At 36.2% G+C, this 22,486-nt stretch overlaps 1 protein-coding gene across 17 annotated transcripts in view; it reads left to right on the forward strand.

The window, feature by feature from the left end:
• SVIL (supervillin) overlaps nucleotides 1-22,486 on the forward strand; it is a 247,505-nt gene that overhangs the window by 117,402 nt on the left and 107,617 nt on the right. For 5 of the 17 annotated variants that reach the window (XM_074267041.1, XM_074267042.1, XM_074267034.1 and 2 more), the window contains exons 5-6: nucleotides 13,698-13,755; nucleotides 19,568-19,659. Coding sequence is in view for 12 of the 17 variants with exons in the window: in XM_074267043.1 (XP_074123144.1) it covers nucleotides 11,572-11,632; nucleotides 13,698-13,755; nucleotides 19,568-19,659 (211 nt within the window). In the remaining 5 variants the exon portion in view is untranslated. Of the gene's footprint in view, nucleotides 1-11,469; nucleotides 11,633-13,697; nucleotides 13,756-19,567; nucleotides 19,660-22,486 lie in introns of those variants that run through there. The other 12 variants (XM_074267029.1, XM_074267030.1, XM_074267031.1 and 9 more) reach the window with 7 other exon arrangements.

A 22,486-nucleotide genomic window follows, 5' to 3' on the forward strand; every position in this document is an offset into this window, starting at 1 on the left:
AAGGCCGGTTCATAGCCAGTTCAAGAAGGAGTGTGATTATATTTATAAAGCACTTAGCTCAGTGCCTGGCACATACTAGTTATATCTATATCTATCTATCTATCTATCTATCTATCTATCTATCTATCTATCTATCTATCTATCTATATCTGTCTGTCCGTCTATCTGTCCATCTGTCTGGCTATCTATATCTTTCTGAGAATTCTATTGGTCATTATCTCTTTTTGCTTGATATGCATTTATTTTTTGTTTACGTCTTTTTCATCTTTAATTACTTCATTCTTTCCCCACCCTCTAGGCCACAGATTACTCAAAAGGCAGTGTCTTGAATGTCTTTTCCTAAGCCTCAGAGTGAAGATTTGTTGTTATTGGTAGAAATTACAAATAAGAAATTTAAGTAATCATATGAGGAAAAGTTTCTTAACAATTAGATTAATCTCAAATATTCAAAGTTTAAAATCAGAGAGTGCACGACCAATTTTGTGTATATTGTAGGAGGGTTGTTATTAAGAAATAAAGAGAAAATAGTTAGCCTTTTAGGTCCCATCCAATTCAGAAATTCTGTGATTCATTATCTATTTTTCCCCCTCCCAAAGCTCTTTGAACATTAGCTATACTTAATATAGTTATACTAAATACAAACACAGTAGTTGTTTAATTGATGCCTCTTGGAATAATGGAATAAATGATGAGAATGTCACTATCAAGAAAATTGTTAAAAATTCCACCACATTCCTCTTTCAGACCCCTTCTAACATCTCTTAGCAGGCTAACATGAAGACTGCCCTCTCACACTTCTATTTTCATTCATATCTCATAATGCTTCCTCGCTAATTGCACAAAGCAAGAGAAGGGATTTGGTGTATTTGTCAGAAACAAAAGGTTATAGTTCCATTAAATTGTAAAATCATTTACTGGTAATTTATGATGTTTACCTTTTTGCCATCTAAATTCTGTTCTCCATCTAGATAGCAAGTTTTCTTATTTAACCTGGGACTCCTGAACAAGATTTAAAAAAAAATTATATCAATGTTATTAATTTGATTGTTTTTCTGTGTAATCCTCTTTTATATTACACATTTTAAAACCATGATTCTGAGAAAGGTTCCACAGGCTTCCCCAGACAACCAAAATGGGGCCATATCACCATCAAAAAAAAAAAAAAAAGGTTAAGAACTTCCTGGTCCTAGAAGAAATCTCTGATGCACGCTGACTTGTTCATCTGATCTTTTCTTGACTATTTTAGTCTATGTGAGCAGTTGCTTATGACTCAAGTTGACATCACATAATTTTAATGGGTGTTAATTGTTAGAATGTTTTTCTATTTCAAAAGTAGATTTTTTTTCTGATTATAAAGTAAAAACATTTTTTGGGAAAAAAAGAACTATGACAGTTTAGAACATTGCTGATTCTATATAGTAAATATTTGTGATGGTGGTTAATGGACAGGTGAATTTTTTTTTTAAAAGACTTCTAAGTAGTTTAACACTTTTCCAGATGTGTGAGGAAAGTATAAATAAATACCATGCTGCAGTTAGGTCTCTAGCCATCTTAGAGGATTCAACGCAGGACCCAACTGTTGCTTTCGGGGATGAATGTTCAGCCTTACTATAGTTTAATATGTCATATTTTTCAAATGTTAATGGGGCATTTTACATTTAGATTTTGGAATATTGTTAGTAATCTCCCTCCCTGAGAAAGACCTCAAGTAATTGAATCATTTTAAGAATTATTAGTTATATTCAAAGTTTATTTGCACTTTGTGCTGGGAAGCAAGGTGGTTCTCATTTTGAAATGTTATGAATACAATTTCATACATTCATTTTAAATTTGTGGGGGAGAATTTGAAGGGGATGTTGCAAATTTTTTTTTCCCTTTTTGAATAAGAAGCTGTTTCCATGCATCAAAGTTGGCAATATCCTTTTTTTCACTACATTGCATATTAAAATAGCTGTAGACTTGCAATAACACTTTCTGCTGAAGATTTTTTTTTAATCTTTCCACATACTTGGCCTGTTTTAGATTACCTTATGGGGTGTTACAACCAAAGATTTTATTTGCAGACTTGTCCAAAATATCACCACTACCCCAAATGCACGAAGCATTTCACGGTCCACACAGGAAAAAGATTATGCTAAAGTTAGGAATCTGGAATTTATTGTATAACATGATAAATGGGAAACAAAAGGATTAAATGCGTTTCCCACTGGAGGGATAGTGTAATGTCAGCCATTTCTGCCCCATGTTAGGAATGTACATGCATAAATAAAATTCAGTGACAAAAATGAGAATACCACTTATGATCATTCAGAGTATAAAAAGATATCTCTTATCCACACATACACATATACACTCTGAACTGAACTATATAAAATACATTCTTCATTTTGAAATTTTCAATCATGCAAGTTTTTGGTACATTATTGTAACTTGGATTGACCCTGACACTTTTTAATTTTTGAAATTTGTCAACAGATAATGTATAAAGTCAAGGAACATCTTTCTTCTGCAGCAGGCATATATACAATCAATAGGTTAATCTTCAGGGAATAGTGCCTTGCTGGCCCTGTCAAGTTTTTCCCCATATTTCAAAACATTAGAAATAATTGAAAAGGCAGTTGCTAAGTAGAGTCTGGCAATGGCATGAAGCCTTACAGGGAAGCTTAGTGCAAGTACTGGTCAGTCTGCTTTCCCAGAGGCCCCCAGGGTCTGTTAATGGGGCAACATCAGTGCCCATTAAGAGTGGGTCAGGATACCTCTGTGGGATTTTTGTTTTTATTTTCCGGTGCTGGCTTTTTCAGCTGACATGTATTTTTATGATGAATAATTTACAATTGTTTGCCAGCTCATGGCTGGGAGCTTTTGATTCTGTGAGCTTTTCTTTTTTTTTTTTTTTTTGGCATGTGAGCTTTTTAAAGGTGTTTATTCTATCTAGACCTGTACCGTTTTCTCATCATTTTATTTTCACTAAAAAGTCTTCTCTCTGTTCCTTTTCTTCCTTCAAATAGTGATTGTTTCCTACTGATTCTCATTGCAGGGATTCTTTCAGTGTTTCTTGCTGCACTGAGGAGCAATGGTGTTAGAATGGTAGCATCATCACTATGTTTGCCCATCATGGGTCTAGACTCCCAACCCCAGAACATTTTGTGCCATAATATACTATGCCGTTTTATCTCACTCCTTCAGGAATTAGAAAATACTTAAGTTCAAATAGTTTTTTTCCTATTTATAAAATACTGATAGTACGTTAGAACAATGGAAACCTCCTTCCTTTATATTTATATATAGTGATGCTCACCTTATATGATTCTGTCCACATTTCTTTCTTTCTACCTTTTCAAAATGTGTCCCATCACCTCTTTGCCCTTTAGAAAAGGAACGAAAAGGAAATTTGTGTGCTATGTGCTAAAAGCATCTTCCCTTTGTTTTATCCATTTAGGAAATGAGCTTATATGTTGATCTAAGTTCAGGATCAGAGAGAAACAATTATGGATCTCATAGTATTCTGGAATTTGTTACATCTATTATTTACATCTCTGGGAACCTTTCTTTGTAGGATCCTAGATTTAGAACTGGATAAGACCTTCAGAGCCATTAAGTCTAGCTCCTTTATTTTCCATTTAGGAAAAGGCAGGATTAAAATTCAGATCTTCTTGCTTCCAAGTCCAGCACTCTGCTATGTCATACTGGCTTGACAATACAAAACTGTATCTGGGGTAAATATGTGTTCTCCTCTACCAGTGTGGACCACAATCCTTGCTTGGCCTTTCATCTCTGTTTTATCCATATTTCACCATAAATGTCACCAGAAAAGCTGGTGCCCAACATCCTGGAGCCTTTTCTTTATAATAGAGTACTAAGATGTGTTGCTCTATTTGATGCATCCCATTCTCAAAATATCACGCACATGTGTGTTCTCAAGAATGTCTTTCACTCTGCTCCCACAGAAACCATTATTGGTGGCATGTTACAATTGCTTTGACCCACCATAGCTTTGGGGTTGCTTTTTATTTTTTTAATTGCCATTGGTTACTTTAATTTAATTTAATTCTTTGAAGCTCATGAGGGTAATTTTTATAAGTCTCAGAGTCCTTATGCCTCAAGAAAATGTTGTGAACCCAGTATTCTAGGGGAAATTTTATAGTTTCTATTGGAATGTAATACATGATTCTTTTCTAGGAATCACAATTCTAGAGGAACCAAACTATACAAATATTGATGTCCTTGATAAAAATTAAAACAGAATTTTTTAAAAACTAAAACAAAGGCAAAGAACTGGAAATTGAGTGGATTACCCATAAGTTGGAGAATGGGAATGATTAAGTTATAATATATGAATATAATAGGAAATTATTGTTGTAGCAGAAATGATGAGCAGGCTGATTTCAGACAAGGCTGAAAAGATTTACACGACTGATGCTAAGTGAAGTGAACAGAATCAGGAGAACATTGTACACAATAATTGCAAGATTATGTGATGATCTCTGATGGACTTGGCTCTTTTCAACAATGAGGCAATTCCAATAGACTTGTGATAGAAAGTGCTATCTGCATCCAGAAAGAGAACTATGGAGACTGAATGTGGGTCAAAGCATAGTATTTTCACCTGTTTTGTTGTTGTTGCTTGTTTGTTTGCTTCTTCCTTCCTTCCTTCCTTCCTTCCTTCCTTCCTTCCTTCCTTCCTTCCTTCCTTCCTTCCTTCCTTCCTTCCTTCCTTCCTTCCTTCCTTCCTTCCTTCCTTCCTTCCTTCCTTCCTTCCTTCCTTCCTTCCTTCCTTCCTTCCTTCCTTCCTTTCTTCCTTTCTTTCTTTCTCTTTCTTTCTTTCTTTCCTTCCTTCCTTCCTTCCTTCCTTCCTTCCTTCCTTCCTTCCTTCCTTCCTTCCTTCCTTCCTTCCTTCCTTCCTTCCTTCCTTCCTTCCTTCCTTCCTTCCTTCCTTCCTTCCTTCCTTCCTTCCTTCCTCCTTCCTTCCTTCCTTCCTTCCTTCCTTCCTTCCTTCCTTCCTTCCTTCCTTCCTTCCTCCTTCCTTCCTCCTTCCTTCCTTCCTTCCTTCCTTCCTTCCTTCCTTCCTTCCTTCCTTCCTTCCTTCCTTCCTTCCTTCCTTCCTTCCTTCCTTCCTTCCTTCCTTCCTTTCTTTCTTTCTTTCTTCCTTTCTTTCGTTCTTCCTTTCTTTCGTTCTTCCTTTCGTTCTTTCTTGTGTTTTCCCCCTTTTGATCTAACTTTTCTTGTGCAACACAACAGATATGGAAATATGATTAGAAGAATCATACTTTTAACCTATATAGGATTGTTTGCTATCTAGAGGAAGAGGAAGGGGGGAGAGGGAGAAAGTTTTGGAACACAAGATTTTGCAGGACTTTCTTTGTATGTCTTTGAAAAAATAAAATACTATTTTTTTTTAAGTTAAAACTAAGTAGAATGAATGCTGGCAGGATGGGATTCATTGGCCTCCATTGCTTATAATGGACAATAAGCAATCAGATAAAAAAAAAAAAAAAAAAGATAATGTACCTTATATACCAGAAATCATTGAGGAGGATGCAGGAGAAAAGTATTATGAAAAACTCAACAAACTCTTCCAAACTAATTTAATACACAATTTGATATTTAATGATTTCATTTCATAAGTGGGCAGAGGGAAACTATAGTTCACCATCCCCCTCAAAAAAAATGTTGCAAAATATGATTTAGAAGCAAGAAATAAGAAACCCCACCTAGCCTCCTCTGGCATCTAACCTCTCAGAAGGAAGTCATCAACTTCTTAAAAGTCTCATGCCAGGAAAACTGTTCCATCCAAAGCAATTTTAGTAACATTTAATGCTTTTGTTAATTTTGATGATTAAAACATTTTTTAAAAAATGAAACCTTTGAAATGTTTCTTCTATATCCCACAGTGAAGACGCTATAGTTTCTTTAAAGTGGAAAATATTAGTGCTACTTAGTCAATTCAGTGGCAGTGAATTTTGTGTCTCTCGTTTGCCCACTTTAAGCTTGTAGTTGTTTCTTTATTAGAAGGGGAAAATGTGAATACACTACATTTTTTCTCCTGATTTTGAGGGAACCCCAAATCATTCCTTAAAGTTCTTTTTAATTTCAAGGTGTTAAAACCTAGATGAGTGTCAAGAGACACGTAAGTAGTTGTTCTACAGATTCCTTCTCTGTAGGAGTTCAGATTTCTTCTTTCCAATAACATTATCAAACTGTTTGGAAACTGTCTGTTGCCATATAACGTAGCTTTCTCCACACAACTACTGTGTTTTTCCTTTGGATAAAGATTCCAAAGCAAGGAGATTAAGTGATATAGCCATAGCTTGGGAGTAGTATTGGCAGGAGTTGGGGATGCATTTCAGTAATTTCTTGTGGCAGTTTTGACTGCATTTAAACCTTTAAATGCTTTAAAAGCAAATGCTTGCTTTATTTCTTCAGCATAGAGCAACTAGGAGCATTAAAAGAAAGCAATTCAGGTAAAGTCCTATCATATCAAACTTCAGTGGAACAGTCAGATGTTTTTCTCTATGCTGGAATTTCATCAAAATGAATATTGCTCAGAAAGGAACAGGAGGCTTAATATAATTGAAAGGAAACATTGTTTATTCAGGTTGTGATCACTTCTGCCAAAACACAGTCATTTTTCAGAGTGAGGGTACAGAAGTGGGAGTGATGCTGAATTATTTTGTCATATCTCATGATTTTCTGCCAGAATCATCTACTTTCACCCTAAACATGCCCTTCTATCACACGTCATTGGAAAAGAAAGAAGACTAGAAACATTCCTTATCAGCCCTGATCTTGAAATGAGTTTCCAACTGAACTAGTCAGAATTCTTATGTTACTCTTTGCTCATCTCCCCCCCTTTTTTTTTTCCTAGGTTGACATGTTAAGTTAATAATCATAACCATCATGGATGCTGCTCATGTTATTTGTCTTCAAAGTATCTGGCACATAGAAAATAGTCAGTAAATACTTGTGGATTTGAATTCATCATCAAAATGAGGCTGAAGATGTGGACCTCTGATGACACATACATAATTATTGAATTTGCTTCCTTTTAAAAAAGATATATATTGTAGAATTAGAAATCATTTCATTAAACCCACTGATTTATTTTTATTTTTATTTATTTATTTATTTATTTTTGCTGAGGTAATTGAGGTTAAGTGACTTGCCCAGGGTCATACAGCTAGGAAGTGTTAACTGTCTGAGGCCAGCTTTGAACTCACGTTCTCCTGACTTCAGTGCTGGTGCTCTATCCACTGCACCACCTAGCTGCCCCAAACCCACTGATTTTTCATTTGAAGAACCTGAATTCCTCAGATGTGAAGTGAATGATCCTTTTATAACGATTAGAAAAAAAAACAGAATTCAAATCCAGGGGCCATTCCCCAACATCATGAAGGTTAGGTTTCATTCCATTTAAAAAACATTTGGTACAGAGCACTGTGGCTGGGGGAGATGCTATTTAAATAAGGAAAAGTCCTTACAGTTTGTGGCATAGAGTAACTGCTTAATAAATGCTTTTTCCCTTATGAGCTTGCAGACTTATGAGAGGAGGGGGGTATGGTAGATATGATTTTTGCAATGCACAGTAATCCATAAGTCTATCACAACAGAAAAAAATAAGTATTGTGGAAGTGTTTTTGTGGCAGGGGAGAAGAATTGAGAAACTTTTTGGAGGAGATAAAAATTGAGTTTTTAAGGGATAGGGAAGAAAAATTCCATGATTAAAAAAGAATTTGAGCAAAAACACCAAAGTTGGAAATGGTGGGTCATGTATGGGGACAGCAAACAGTCCATTTTGGCCACAGTGTTGAGTCTATGGAGAGTTATTCATGAAATCAGGATGGAGCCATCATAAAGGTCTTCAATGGCAAGTGGAAGAGCGAGCCTACAATCAAATCTTTGTATGAGGAAATTAAGCCTAGAAACTCTGAAGACTTGAAGGGCAAAAGAAATAGAAATGTCAGAAGACCATGACAGCCAGAGAATTGGCAGGGAGGAGCTTTGCCAGGGTTGGTGGCAGTAGAGAGAGAACGAGAGGAGGGAACAGATGTAAGAGACTTCCTTAATCTCTCCCACCACCACCTCAATATCCCATTAGCCACAAAGAGATTTCTGTCTCTTTACATTTTTCATAATATTTTTACCAAGACAGAGTTCTCCTTTGCATTCATCATACTCTCCTTTCTGTTGTGATTACCTGTGTCATCTCTCCCCTCTTCCATCCTTTTCCATTTAGATTGTAAACATGAAAGCAGAATCTGTGTTAAGTTTATATTTGCAGTCTTTGTGCCTAGAATATAAAAGTTACTTGGTGAATATTTGTTAAATTTCATTGAATTGGTAACTTGATTCTGAAAAGATGGAGAGAGAAGAGTCAAAGATAACCCTAAAGTTTCAAATATGAGAGACAGAGGGGAGGAGAATGCCACTGATAGAAATGGTGATCGGAAAGAGAAGCCAGTCTGGGGACAACCCAATGGTCCTAATTTGAGGTGCCCATAGAACATTATTGTGGCAATGACTATAGACAGGGAGAGACATCAGTCCAGAGAGGGGGCTTGTAGATTTGGCCCTAAAATTAATAGTCTGAGTTAAGAAATCAGATTCCAAAGGGAAAATATAAAGACAGAAAAATTCAAACTCTTTGTGAATAGTCATTTTAACAGGAAAGAGTTAAATGGGAGAATCAGGATATTGTGGTGTGTCCAGGGCCAGTAGATAGAGGTTGCTCAGAAGGAAGAAGACACTTATAATAATGTCAAATGTTGCAATATATGAAGTGGGATCAAGACTGGAGGAAAGACCTTTGGACTTGATGATTAGGAAATGATTAATTAGCTTTAGAGATAGCAGTTTTAATAAAATAGTGGAGGTGGAAACCAGATTCCAGAGGAGAATGAGAAATGAGGAAGTAGAATTATGAGCTATAGACAACTTTTTAGAGAATTTAGAAGTTTAAAAAAAGAGAATGAAAGAAATAGGATTAAGGACATTCTAGTGTGTTTGTAACCAATTTTTCTATATAAATATCTGCTAAGCACTTGCTGTGACTAGTCCAATGGTAGGCACTATACAGATTTTAAAAAACAAGAAAAAAATCAAATTTTCCTTCAGGGAACTTATATTTAATTCAGAGGTTATAAGACATATTCAAATAAGTTGATACAAAGTAAATAAGTAATACAAAATAACTTCTAGAGGAAGAGCATTAATTAATTGGAAGAGTTGGAGAGAATCAGAAAATGTGGTTATACAAGAGCTGTGCTTTTGAGGAATGTGGAGATTCTTTGATGAGGTAACAAGAGAATACATAGACACGAGAACTACTTTTATGTAAAGTATTGTTCTAACTGGTCAAATGTGATTATAATAGAAAGTGTGTGAAGGGGATCAGTTCAGAATTGGAAAGGTAAGGAGGAGCCAGATTATATAAGGATTTAAATAGCAAGCTAAAGACTTATTATCCAAAGAAGCGATGGAAGCCTTTGAATGTTTTTGAATAGGAGGATGAAATGGAAGTTAGTCAATGAGACAAGCATATAGGTACCTGCTACTTGCCAGGCGGTATAAAGATGCAAAGAAAGGCAAAATAATAAAAACAAACAAACAACAACAACCTTCCCCCTTCCCCCCCAAAAAAAGCCTTCTCTAAAGGGGACACGTAAATAACTATGTCCAGCAAGATGTAGCTATCTAGATTACACACACACACACACACACACACACACACACACACACGTCCTACATAATAACTACTATATAAAGGGTGAGAGAATAAATTATTGATTGCTTCCAATTTATTCTTATAACAAATAAATAAGTTATTAGGAGAAATTAATATGAAGGGGAATCAGGCTTCTTGTAGAAGTGGGAAGTCTAGCCATCTGAGAGGTAGAAATGAGAAGGGAGAGAATTCCAGGCCAGAGTGATTAAGGATGCATGAAGGGGCAGGAAATGGAGCTATGGATCCTGAGAAAGGTGGATGAGAGTAGAATTCCAGGAATCCTATGAAAGGATTAGCTTATTAGAGACCCCAGAGATAACTCTTTGTTGTGACCAGAGAAAAGGAGAGAGCAGGTCATTGTGCTGAGAAATTTGGGGGAATGGAACAGCAGAGCTGAGGGTTTCCACATCGATGGCCCCTTCTTATTGAAGTAGTAGGCTGTCATCAGCTCTAATGTGGAATTACTCCTCTGAGGGATGAGGGTTTGGAATAGCCCACCATGGAGGAATGGGATAGAAAGACAATGAGTAGGGCTGAAGGAATGCCAAGTTGAAATGAAGAGCCAAGCTGATAATACTGTCCCAAATGGATAGCAGTAAAAAAATGCCACAAGCCCCATTCAAGACATGCTGCACATTAAGAATAACAGTAACTAGCTTTTATTTAGGTCTTTAAGATTAGCCAAGTGCTTTACAAATACCTCGTTTTATCTTCATTACTCTATGAAGTTGGTGCTGTTATTATCTCCCTTTTACAGATGAGGGAATCAGGTTAAGTGATTTGTCCAGTGGCTCAGAACTAGTAAGTGCCCGAGGCTGGACTTCCTGACTCCAGGTTTAATGCTAATTCACTGCACCATCTAACTCCTGAGGTTATCCTCCTTAAAGTAGGTAGAATCATATGCCATGGTTCTGCTCCAGGTCTAAGCATGGGTAGTGACAGAGGAATCTGGTAAAAGGTGGACTGGCGTCAGCCTGGGGACACTGCGAGCATAGCTCCAGCTCTGCCATAGCCTGTCCATGGACAGCATTTTGGACCCTCTTGTCTCAACATCTCTGTAAAATCACGGTGATGTTCCCGGATGCTCCCAGAGTTCTTTCCAACTCTTGGCATCTGGGATTCTCTCAGGGGTCTTCATCTTCTCCGCGTGTTGTAGTAGCATCGCTGCTGTATTTGTTCTTTAAATGAACTGGAGCCCAAAACAAACAAGGCAGTTCAAAGGATAAGTGTAACAAAACTTAGCAAACACCTTCTGTGGAAGATTAGCATTTTGGGGGCTTGCGGTTGGAGTTGTTTCCCCCCACACACACTTTCATTCATATGTGGCCCATAAATCTTGAATTTTCAGTGTTCTTTTTGGCTGCCTGTTAGGTGAAATGCTTCATTTCATGATATTAGTTAAGAGCCTGGGAACGGTTTTGCTTCTCCCCCATTCTCCCAGCAGTCCTTGGGCTTTTGGGGAGAGAGCCTAGGGATTGCTTTCCACTGCCTGTGAAGATGGTTAGCCTTGGGTCGCTGCATCCGCTACTTGGCCAGAAACTTGTGTTGTCATTTGGCCTCAGCTTTGAAGTGGTAATATTATAAATCTCCCAATCACTGTTATCCAGTCTGGTTTAGTATTCATGTGCCTAATTTCTCCTTGTAATCTGATTACTGGTTTGAGCTGTTGCAGCTTGCAGCCTGCTGCTGTGCATTTACTGTACTCCCCAGGACACGAGTGCCTGACAGCGCTGGTCCTGGGCTGTGAAAAATCTCAACACAGTTTTGCTTAGATGGGCCTAGGGCTGCGGCTGGTTAAGAATTAGCTGCTAGAGGAGTTTCTGTTAAGCGAATCCTTTGTTTCTGCAACCATGTTCAGAAATCCTTGGATTTCCAGCTTTGTGGAGGCTTTTGAGTTCTCTGAGGAACAAGGTAAGCGGCAAAAGATTCTACAGAAAAAGCCGTTACTTTTTTTTTTTTTCCCCTTAATTGTCTGAATGCTCTTTTACTACATCTCTGATGAGGATATTTTCTCCTAGAAATTCTAGTTATTCATGTCCAGTAAGCTGTGTAGGTTTATATTTCTCTCAGAGGAGATAAATATTTTTTAAATATCCAAGTCCTTTGATCAGTTTAATGCGTTTAATTTAAAGCATGGGGAAATGGGGGTGGGAAATGTAGGGATGAACATTTTAGGATTTTTCTTTCCTGTTAAAGAATTAGAAGTATTTCTGCCTCCTAAAATCTTTCAGCAAGGACATTTGCAGACCCCTGAATAATTAAACTTTTGATCAAGTTGAGAATCAAGTTGGGTAGCAGATGATTTTTGCTGACCAATGAATGCTCTTTACTAAATTACCTACAATGTATATGTTGTTTGTTTTGATTAAATCTTCCCATAACACGATTTGGAGCAGGGGTTTACATTTCCAATGCCGCCTTTTTCAGTTTACAGTAAAGTATGTGCTTTCAATTTAACTGCTGAAATATATACTAAATACTCGGTTCACTGCTTGAACAAAAATGAAATGTGTAGATTCTCTCAATCACTTGGCTTTCAGAATCACTTATCAAAAATGACCCCTAACAGAACGTCAGTATTTGGAAGTGACAGGCATCTGTCTGGTTTTTATCGTGCATTATATTGTCCTTGGTAATATTTTGTGCTGGGAATCTCAGCTGATTTGTACAAAGCATGGACAAAACAGCTTAAAAAAAAGTCCCAAACCAGCCATAGCCAAAATAGTATTAAATGTTAGACACAAAGCAAAAGAAGAGAAGAAAAAAGCTTATAACTTTTCATTGGAGCTATTTTTCCAATTTTGTGTCCCTTTTCAATTGAAAAGTTTACAAACGCCAGATTTAAGTATATATTTTGATGGACAATGAAGTGTCAGCATTTATTCCATCTTTTATCTCTTTCCCCATCGGGCCCCTTGCCCCCAAAATTTTAGGTAGTGAAAGCTTATCCCCTGAGGGATAAAGTTTTTGTAAGTGGTTTACTTGTGGTTTTCTGGGTGGACAATGATCACTGTGCCAAAAGCTGTGAAATAGGTTACATACCATTAGAATGGTTATAAATTTTACTCATGCCTGGTTTTTATTAACCAATTCATTCTATATATGTGTTTTTCCTGTGAAGAATTGTTACCAGCTGCTCTTGCATAATGTAAATCTCATCTTCAAAAATAAGTAATTGGTTAACAGGATAATCTTTTATGATTAAGGTTTAATTTATAAAAGGAAAAAAATCTAAAAAAACTGTAGCAGAATTCATGGGAACAGGATTTCCTAGCAGACAAGGGACTTCAGAATTTCTGAACTATCTTTACCAAAATTTACTTGATCATTTCTAAGTGTAAGTAGGCATATTAGGCCATTCTCCTTATTACTCCATTTTCTTCTCTTTAAATAGGGAAGTTGTACTAAATTTCTACAAGGGCTTGACTAATTTGTCAGTGTATTGTTGAGAAATACTGCCTAGTTAGAACAAATGTCAAGTTGTCTTGTCTCAAAACTGCAGTAATATTCAATGTTTGGTTGAAATTGGTTTCTGGAAATGCTGTTATCTTATATATATATGACTTGTGAATGTTTTATTTTGACTCTCTTTGAAAGGCTTGGTTAAGGGTGGATATTTTGTTCACAGGGATATTACTGTTAAGCCCCAGTTTCTTGATCTATAAAATGAGTTTGGTAACACCCTTGATGACTCGATTGTTGGTTATGTGATCAGAGTGCTTTGAAACTGGAAATTATACAGATGTACGTGCATACTTACATACATACATGTGTGTGGGGGGGAACTTTTTATTACTTTAATGTTCCACCACAGGATTATCTTCTTTAGACAACTGTGTAGTTTGACATGTTTGGATAAGAAGGCCGACTTGACTTTTGGTTGTTGTTCCATAATGCTGTGACAAAACTAGCTTGTTTTTTTGTTTACTTCCTATTCTATTTTCATTTCAATATCACCTTATTTTTTTACTCACAGATTTCAACAAGAAAAGATCAGACCTCTTCCAGCTACCAAATCAAAGAAGAATATCAAGGTAAAATGATCATAACACTTCAACTTATTTGAAACCTTTGAAACAAACATAGGAGACAAATTTTGACAGCATGAGCTCTGAGAACACAATGGTGCTCTCTGACTTAGGACGGGACCTACTTATCCTTTCTGTACTCCAGAGGCCCTTATCTGTAAAAATGGGAGTAGACAGTGCTATCCCAGAGGAATTTTAAATCTCCAGTCAAGTTCTTGGAGTTCTTAAAATTCTAATGGCTGCTCTTAGATTTTTTTTTTTTTTTTTTTTTTTAAGATGTTCCTGCCAAGAAAGACAGCTAAGTCAGCAAATGCTTCCTTTTGGGGTATTCCCTTCCTTGGTTGTTGAGTCTGGGGAATATGTCTAGTCTGCCTCAGAATGGTCCTTTGGAAGTTGTAGAGTCAGTTATCCCACCATATAATTAGCCCCCTATCACAAGAGAGAAAGATCATAGAGCATCTTCCAATCTAGGTGGGCACAAAGCTAAAACAGGTTTATTAAAAAACAAAAACAGAACAGGAATGACCTTAGTAGGTTCCTATTGATTAGTTTGTTTGGAAATCTTTCCTGCTCCTTAGGAAACACTTTCAAAAATTCTGCAGTTATGATGGGGCAATTTTAGTCCGTTGAATTCCAAATCACTGGAGAAAACAAGTTAATTCTAGGAGACCTGACATGACAGCTGTCCAAAAATGGAAATATTGAGAGAGAAAGAGGGAAGATTCTATAATCTTGTTCTTCAAAATCAAGTCATTTTCCAAAGTGAGAAAATAATGAGAGGAGGGCAAAGGCTTTGATAAAGAAAGTTACTTTTCAAAACTCGTTATATGTGAATTTACACACGCGCGCACACACACACACACACATTAAGAGTATGACTTATTTTTCATTTTATTAATGTAAAATGGGTTGGAGAAATAGGAATTTGCACCCAAGAACAAAGTTGACTACAAAAATGTATTTCACTTCTACATAGAGAAGGTGAAAAAGGAAGGTACCATATTTTACTCTCCCTAGTCCCTTTAATACACAACATCCAACATTGAGAGATCAGACTGTAGGCAGCTCAGTGCACTACATGCATGGTTAATATTTCTTATAATCATAATAATGACCCCAGACTTCAAATCAGGATAATAGCAGAATATTTTTGCTGCTGGCACTTGGATCAAATTGCCCCCTATTGCTTTTGCTGAGCATGTAAGTAGGTTAATGGGACATGTATTTTTAAAAAAAAATTCCTCATCACTGAAGCAGATTGGTTACTCAGAGGTAGAAGATAGAGATAATAAAGAACAAAAAAGTCATACAGTTACACCAGATATTTCAAATGACCCGAGTTATATTTTAATTTCTCCTTCAGTGTTTAGATTTTTTTTTAAATTAAGAGTTAACTACACTTTGAGAGGGAAATCAACCATTTCCTTTTTTCTTTTCCCTTTAATTTTCTCAAACTACTGCCTCTTTCCCTACTTCCTACACAGATGTTCAGATCTTCCCTAAGATAATAATCCTTCACTTGATCCTGCCATGATTGCTTTAAGCTATTATCTTCTTTATCTTCTTTCTGTTCCTGCCTGTTTTTCTCCTATCTCTATCTCTCCTTTTGTCTCTGTCTTTCTCCTTCTATGTATCTCTTCTTCTATCTCTGTCTCTGTCTTTCTCTCTCTCTCTTTTCTTTTGTCTCTGTCTTTTTATTATTTGATCAACTAAGAAAAAGTCGCTTCTGCTACTTGTACTTCCCTAACACTTCCTAGTCCCTTGAAGTTGAACTCCTCACCACTTTTTGGAATTGGGGTCTGAAGTGTTAACAGACATTTCTTCATTGCTAAATATGTTGACCTTTTTTTCTCACATTGACCTTTTTACCACTTTTAACACTATTCATTTTTCTAGACAACTTCTTTTTCTTTGGCTTCTGAAACACTGATCACTCCTACATGTCTAACCCATCTTCATTCTTTTGTTCTGGGTCATCTAGTTTCTAGTCTTAGATTATTTCTAGTCCCGCACTTAGGATCTTAACCTCAATCCCCCTATCTCTCTGTGTCCTCTCTTTATGATCTCATCTATTCCCCTGAATATAGTTATTTCATTGTTTTTCTGCAAATGATTCTCAAATGGACATATGTGTGTTTGCATATACATACACAAAAGTGTATGTATGTATATATGTGCACAATGTATGCATTGATGTATATAGCCAATCCCAATCTCTTGTGAATTCTTGTCCCATATATCCAGCTGCCTGTTGGACATCCTTGCCTACATCAGCACCTCAAACTCAAATTGGCAGCTTCTGAAAGCTGGGGACCACCATCCTCTCAATCACCTAGGATTATAATTTTAGGGTCATACTTGACTTTTTTCTCCATGCACCCTACCTGTCCAAGTCCAAGTGCCAAATCCTGTTGATTCCATCTCTACAACATTATTTGTATTTTGTTCTTTCCCTCTATTTGTATAGTCCTCCACCCTGTTTTTATTTTGCCTGAATTGGAATAACAGCCTCCCCATTGACCCCCACCAACAAGCTCTTTTCTTTCTATTCTATCTTCCTGCTAAAAAAATCATCTCCTTAAGGGACAGGTTGTGTCACTCCCCTACTCAAGAAGTTTCACTTATCCCTGCTGACTGAGCTGAAGCACAAACTCGTTAGCCTACAATTAAATGGCCTCTGTAACCTATCTCAGATCTCCATCTCCCCCCCCCCTTCCTGCTTCAGATCCTCTGGTTTCCAGCCAAATTTGACTAATTGTTTTTTCCAAGTGAATGTGTCATCTCATGTCTCTCCATCTGGATAAAAAGTCCTTCTTGCTTGAAATGCACACCATCTTCTTTCTGCCTTTTAAAATCCTTGTGTGCCTCCTCCATGAAGCCTCTTTCTGTCATCCTATGCCTGCTGCTGTCTGCCTGCAAAGACATTTTCCAGGTTTTCAGAGCTCTGCTTTCTGCCTACCTGTGTTAGACTTGAAAATCTGGGTTTAAGCTGCCTCCTCTGTTTGAATTAAAGACAAGAGAGTTCCATTTATCTTTCTATTATTGTCCATAACAATGAAATCAAAGCTCCAGTAAAACATCTGACTATCCACACTACCTATATACAGTAGAGCAATTTGCCTAATGAATAAGTGTTTGCTGCATCATTTAAATTGGTGATTATTGAAATATTTGTCTTTGGCTACTTTAATCCAATTAGCAGTATAAAAATTATACCCTAAACAAGTGTGAATGTTTAGATTGAAATATAAAATGAAGTTACAGTCTAATTCATTCAAGATGATGAAGGGTTTACTTTAGTCAGTATAAGAAAAAGAACAGAAGACATGAGTTTGAATTCTGGCTCTGTGGTTTTTGTCTGAGTTACTTCCCTCTTTGCACTTTGACTTCCTTATTTGCAAAATAAAAGAATTCCATTTAGATCATCTCCAAGGTGCCTTTTCAGCTCTAAATCCTGAGGCTTTTGTCTTGGGTTAATATTCATTTCTGTTTATAGATCAATGCCTTATATTTAGCTCCATTCCTAATATGATAATACTTAGGAATATGAATTGTAAAGAACATTGATGTGCTTTCCAGGAATAAGTATACTTGAAAGTGGTGAAATATTAGAATGGTGATAGAGTGGACCAGTATATATCTCTGTGAAAAGGTGCCCCCTGCCTCCTGTGGTCCTTTAAATGTTGCTTATTCTTCTCAAGAACAGAGAAGGAAGGGAGGGCCTGAGATGGAGAAGTACAGATATTTGGCTTTGAAAATTCCTTTCTGGGTAAGCAGCCAGCACTCTGAGATGAGTGTGCGTGTACTATGAAGATGAATGATGTGGGAAGCACAATGTTTTAGAGGTGGAAGAATTTTCATTTTAATACAGAAAACATTCCCAGACAGGATCTTATTATTCCATAGAGTCTGATAGAAAGCTTCTCTCTGGATACTTTCTGTTGATTATCTCAACTCTACACTATATGTGTGATAAATGGAATTATTGTTACAATTCCCTTAGTTTTACCAATGATATACTTTTTATCATTTTTTCTTTATCATTCTTCTTGTGGTCTGTCAGGCATCTAAAAGAGATCTTTGCTGCTTTTCTTTTTAATGGTGAGGAGACAGGGCCAAGAAATCCTCTTTTCCTTTTTCAGAAATCTTTGACTTCAAACCTTATCCCTTCCTCCATAAAGCACAGTATTTAATAATAATTCATTCTCATTGTCAGTAATTAGCTATATTTATATGACCCTTTAAAAATCATTAGTTATAACTGCTAATTTTACCTTTTCTATAGGCAAGAGCTAAGCTTTATCTTTTTCTTTAATGTAATAATCAGATTTTTAGTGTGCTTAGGGGAGAAAAAATGCAGTAGATCAGAAAAAAATTTTGTAGATCAAACCCTACATTAGGAGTCCTTCAGGCTGCATATGGACTTAGAAAACAGCATATTTATGTTATCTATGTTTTATTGTATTCATATTTTATGTTTCCCAGTCACATTTTAATCTGGTTTGGGCAGCACTCAGGAGTGTTATAAGGGCTCTTGTATTTAATATCTTTGCTGTAAATAATCTCTTTGCCTAAGTATTTTGAAATATGGAGAGGTCTTTTTTGATGTATATTTGGATTGTTTTCATGTCTTACTTGCATGCAATTTATAGAGAAACGCTCAGTTTCTTCACTTTTGAGAAGCATTCTACATCCCAGTTAGATTTCAGACCAAAAAGTAACATATAAAGAGAATTTTACATGGAAGATTTTTCAGGCTTATGGCCTTCCCTGCTGAAAAAATCCATTATTTCTTTCTTGTCTCTTAGATAATATGCTTGCTATTTAAAGACCATCACCAAATGGCTTCCACAGTTATTTCATTTTATATCCCTTTTGACATCAACTACTCCAGCCAATACTGGACCTTTTACAGTTCCCTAAATTCAACACTCTCTCCCACCTGTCCTGTATTCCTCAAATGTATTACAGGTTGTATAGCAATTCTGTTAAACATTGAGTTAAAAGAACTGGGATACTTTATAACTTTCTGTGTCTTCAGGCCAATCCTTTTGCCTTCCTGGGCCTTAGTTATAGCAAATCTCTCTATCTCTATATAAATGATCCTTTGGATATTTATCTAGATAAATGATTCTCATCAGCTCCAGTTCTTAGCTCCTTCAGAACTCATCTTAGGTGCCGCCTTTCTCTGGAAACCTTTACTTATATCCCCTCAGCAATCAGTGTGTCCTCCTTCCTCTTATTTTCTCTATTTGCTTATATCTTTAAAGGTCATGTGATCCTTATCAGTTCACCCCCAGAAAAATTTCAGCTCCATCCAGGGATTGTTTTTGGTTTTGTTTTGTTCTTCCAGGTCTGACTATGTGCCTCCTACATAGCAGGTGTTTAGTCAGTGTTTTCTGAAGGAAGAATGATTATTATATGATTAGGTACTAAGGACAAAAATACAGGAATGGGATATTCTTTTTATTTCTTGTATTCCTATTTCACTATCATTTTCATCAGGTTATAATGGAAGTCTCTAGAAAAATGGGTCTTATTTTTAAAAGTATTTTAAAAAGTATTTTTTACTAGTATCCAACTAGTCCAACTTGCTCATTATGTTTATGAAGAAACTGAAGACCAAAATGGTTAAGGGACTTAGTACCTCTGATTAAATGATCAGGTAGAGGAAAGTCCAGCATTACGAACTGTGGACTTTCTCACATCTTTGTCCAGTACTTTTGTTGATACCTACTAGAGATAATTTTGGACATTTTGTCACAAATATCTTGGTTTTTAGAATTTTGTTGGCTTTGATTAAACAAATACTTTTTAGTTTTCAGAGAGAATTTTCACTTGAAGAAAAGGAACAACTTGTCAACAATAGAAGGGATATCGATGCTAATCTTTTAACTGTACTTCCCAAAGGTGAGTTCCCACTGAATTATTTATAACTTTCTGATCCATGGGAGTAATAAGAAAAATGTTAACTTTTTACTTTAAGAAAACCTCTCAATAATTTTCATAACATTGAGAAAAAAATTTCATCCACATGGAAGCGAAAATCATTACATTTCCATCAGCCAGATAATTCTAGGATTGGGTTTAGTCCACTGTAAGGCAATAAATTATGATCCCTCCATGGTTTGTTTTTTAAGCTGCTTTATCTAGGAAAAGACAATGTAGGATGGGGGATAAACTCCATTAACCAGGATTTTCTCTACTCAGTAAAGAGGAGTCCAGTATTTCTTTTACAAACATTCAACTCTGATGTTTCATAAAAATAGGTAACCCTCATATCTCTAGCTCTGTTAGTTATCACTTGGAAGTGTTCAAACTAAGCAGCTTTCAGAATTCTAGATTCTAAGAATTGGATGGTTTTGGGCTGCAGTATCCTATAAAACAGATGAAAATACAAAACAGACCCCAGTCTAGAACAACTCCTTTGTACTGTTGCCAGGCCAAGAAGCTCTGTTAGGTTTTTACCAACATTAATTTAACTTTTGGTCATCATAAAATATAATATTTGTCCACACATTCCTGGACTAACAAAACTCATCTAAGTAATGATATCTCACTTTCAATTAAAACAAGAAGCCATAAAAACATGACAGTTCAGTGGAAGAATGACGTTGTAAATTCTTTTCAAAGAAGTTGGTGGGGGAAATTTGTTTGTCAACAAGAATTTCATTTCATGGGACTCTTGGTCATCTTACCTTGCAATATTTATGATTGTTTAGATCACAAACAAGGAGACCAGCATGGAGAGAACTTGCAGACCAACATTTTCTATCCATATTCATATCCATACATGCTATGGAAAAATTGGCAAGATCATAAATTTAGAGCTGGGAAAGAAAATAGAGTGTTGTCTTCTTGCTCATAGTATTGTCTAATTGGCTCAAGATCACACAGGTAGTAAGTAGCAAAGTCACGATTTGAATCCAGGTCTGTCTCCTAAAGTGAACTCTCAATATCCCTTTCAAATCTAAATTGTAACACATAGCTTGTTACCTGGTGACTTCAGTGTGAGAATCGGCATAAAGTAGGAATGTAAAAACAATGTTGAAAAATATGTTTTTGGATTGTGAAAGGAAAGAGACCAAAGACTTACAAGTTATTCAGAAAGCTCATCTGTATAGGATGAATATTTTCAAAAATAAGACATTCAGAAAAGTACTCGATTTGGCAAGCACTGAACATCACAAAAAATGAATTTGACTATATTTTAACAGACAGAAATTGAATAGTTACCAACAGAGCAATCATTTTAGATTCAGCTTTGTGTAGTCATAGCATGACTTGATTAGTGTAAAAGTCAAGGTCAGTGTCAATTAGGAGAAAGGAGAAAGAAGGTATTGCGTGTAATTGTAGCGGGCTCCACCATGACTGGTTGTAGTAAGCAGTCATGTTCGAAAAAATGAGAAAATGAACACAAGTGAGGTCAGTGACTCCATTGCCTTTTCTTAGAGAAATTTAATTTGTAAAAAGCAATTGCTTCAGCCAGTGAATACTCAATATTCTTGCCAGACTAAATGACAACTAAGAGTACAGCAGACTAAATCTTTGATAAGAGGTAACCCAACATTGAGACATAAAATAGGGAGCTATCCTTAGGTGCTTGCAGAGTCACAGAGGGTAGCTTGGATAGAATCCATGTGGTAGAACTGATTTTTTTTTTTTTTTAATCAGTAAGTAAGTTTTTCAAAAAGCTCTTCAGTGAAATGCTGTCATTTGAAAGAGATGAGCCCTAAGCAGTGGAAAAACAAAGTAGATGCAAGTACTGACTCCCCACATTATTTTATAGATAGGAAAGCAACTGAATTAGTCCATCAATATGTTTTTCTTAAACTAATTCTTCAGGTAGTTAATAAGCTACATCTAGAATTAAACAGGAAGAAGAAATTGGTCCAGGTAACAATTGGAAAATGATGTGGTTTCAATGATCTCTACATGCACCTTTTTAGCGAGAATTTTCCAATGTAATGGTGAATCATGTAGCACCATGATCTCAGAAAATAAAATATGAAAACAGATGACCCAGAGAACAAACAGAAACAGGCTTGGTGAAAATGAATAGTCCGTAGGACTTTTACTAAAAGATGGCCCGGCATGTAAGAAGCCTGTAAAAAAAAATGATAATCACAAAATGAAAATAAGAGATAACATAGAGACAGCCTAGAGCACTTTACTGACAACTCACCACACATTAAAATAAACACAGAAATGCCTGTATATGTTGTTGTAATATTTATCTGTACTTTCAGGCAAATTCTCCATATAGAAGATGACACTGAAGCCTGGCTTTCTTTAGTACCTCAAAGTGCTTTTGGTTTTGTTTGGGTTTTTTCCCCACCTCCCTCACTGTATTTATGTGTCCAGACTTCCAAATCCAAACTCTAAAATTGACTTTTATATTATGTGTTGCACATAAGTTACTTATAATGTACTGCTTATATCCATCATGTACTTTTCCATGTTGGTATCAAAGTGACAGAGTTTTGCAGAACTGAGGGTTCTGGGACCCCTGAGCAATAACCCAAATGGAATGCTGCCTTTTCTCATTAGCTCTGTCACTTTTGACCAAGATGACACATATTGATGGGCTGATTCTACTAATTATCCAATTAGCTATATGTAATAATTTGGGCATGTGCATTTTTTAAAATCTAGTTTGTTTTCCTGATTTAGATGGAGTTATCTGTTTTGCATTATTATGAATTACTAAGAAGTCTTTGTGGTAGTCCATGACTTA

Source organism: Sminthopsis crassicaudata, chromosome 5, assembly GCF_048593235.1.
Source record: "Sminthopsis crassicaudata isolate SCR6 chromosome 5, ASM4859323v1, whole genome shotgun sequence".
In the NCBI taxonomy this organism is placed as follows: domain Eukaryota; kingdom Metazoa; phylum Chordata; class Mammalia; order Dasyuromorphia; family Dasyuridae; genus Sminthopsis; species Sminthopsis crassicaudata.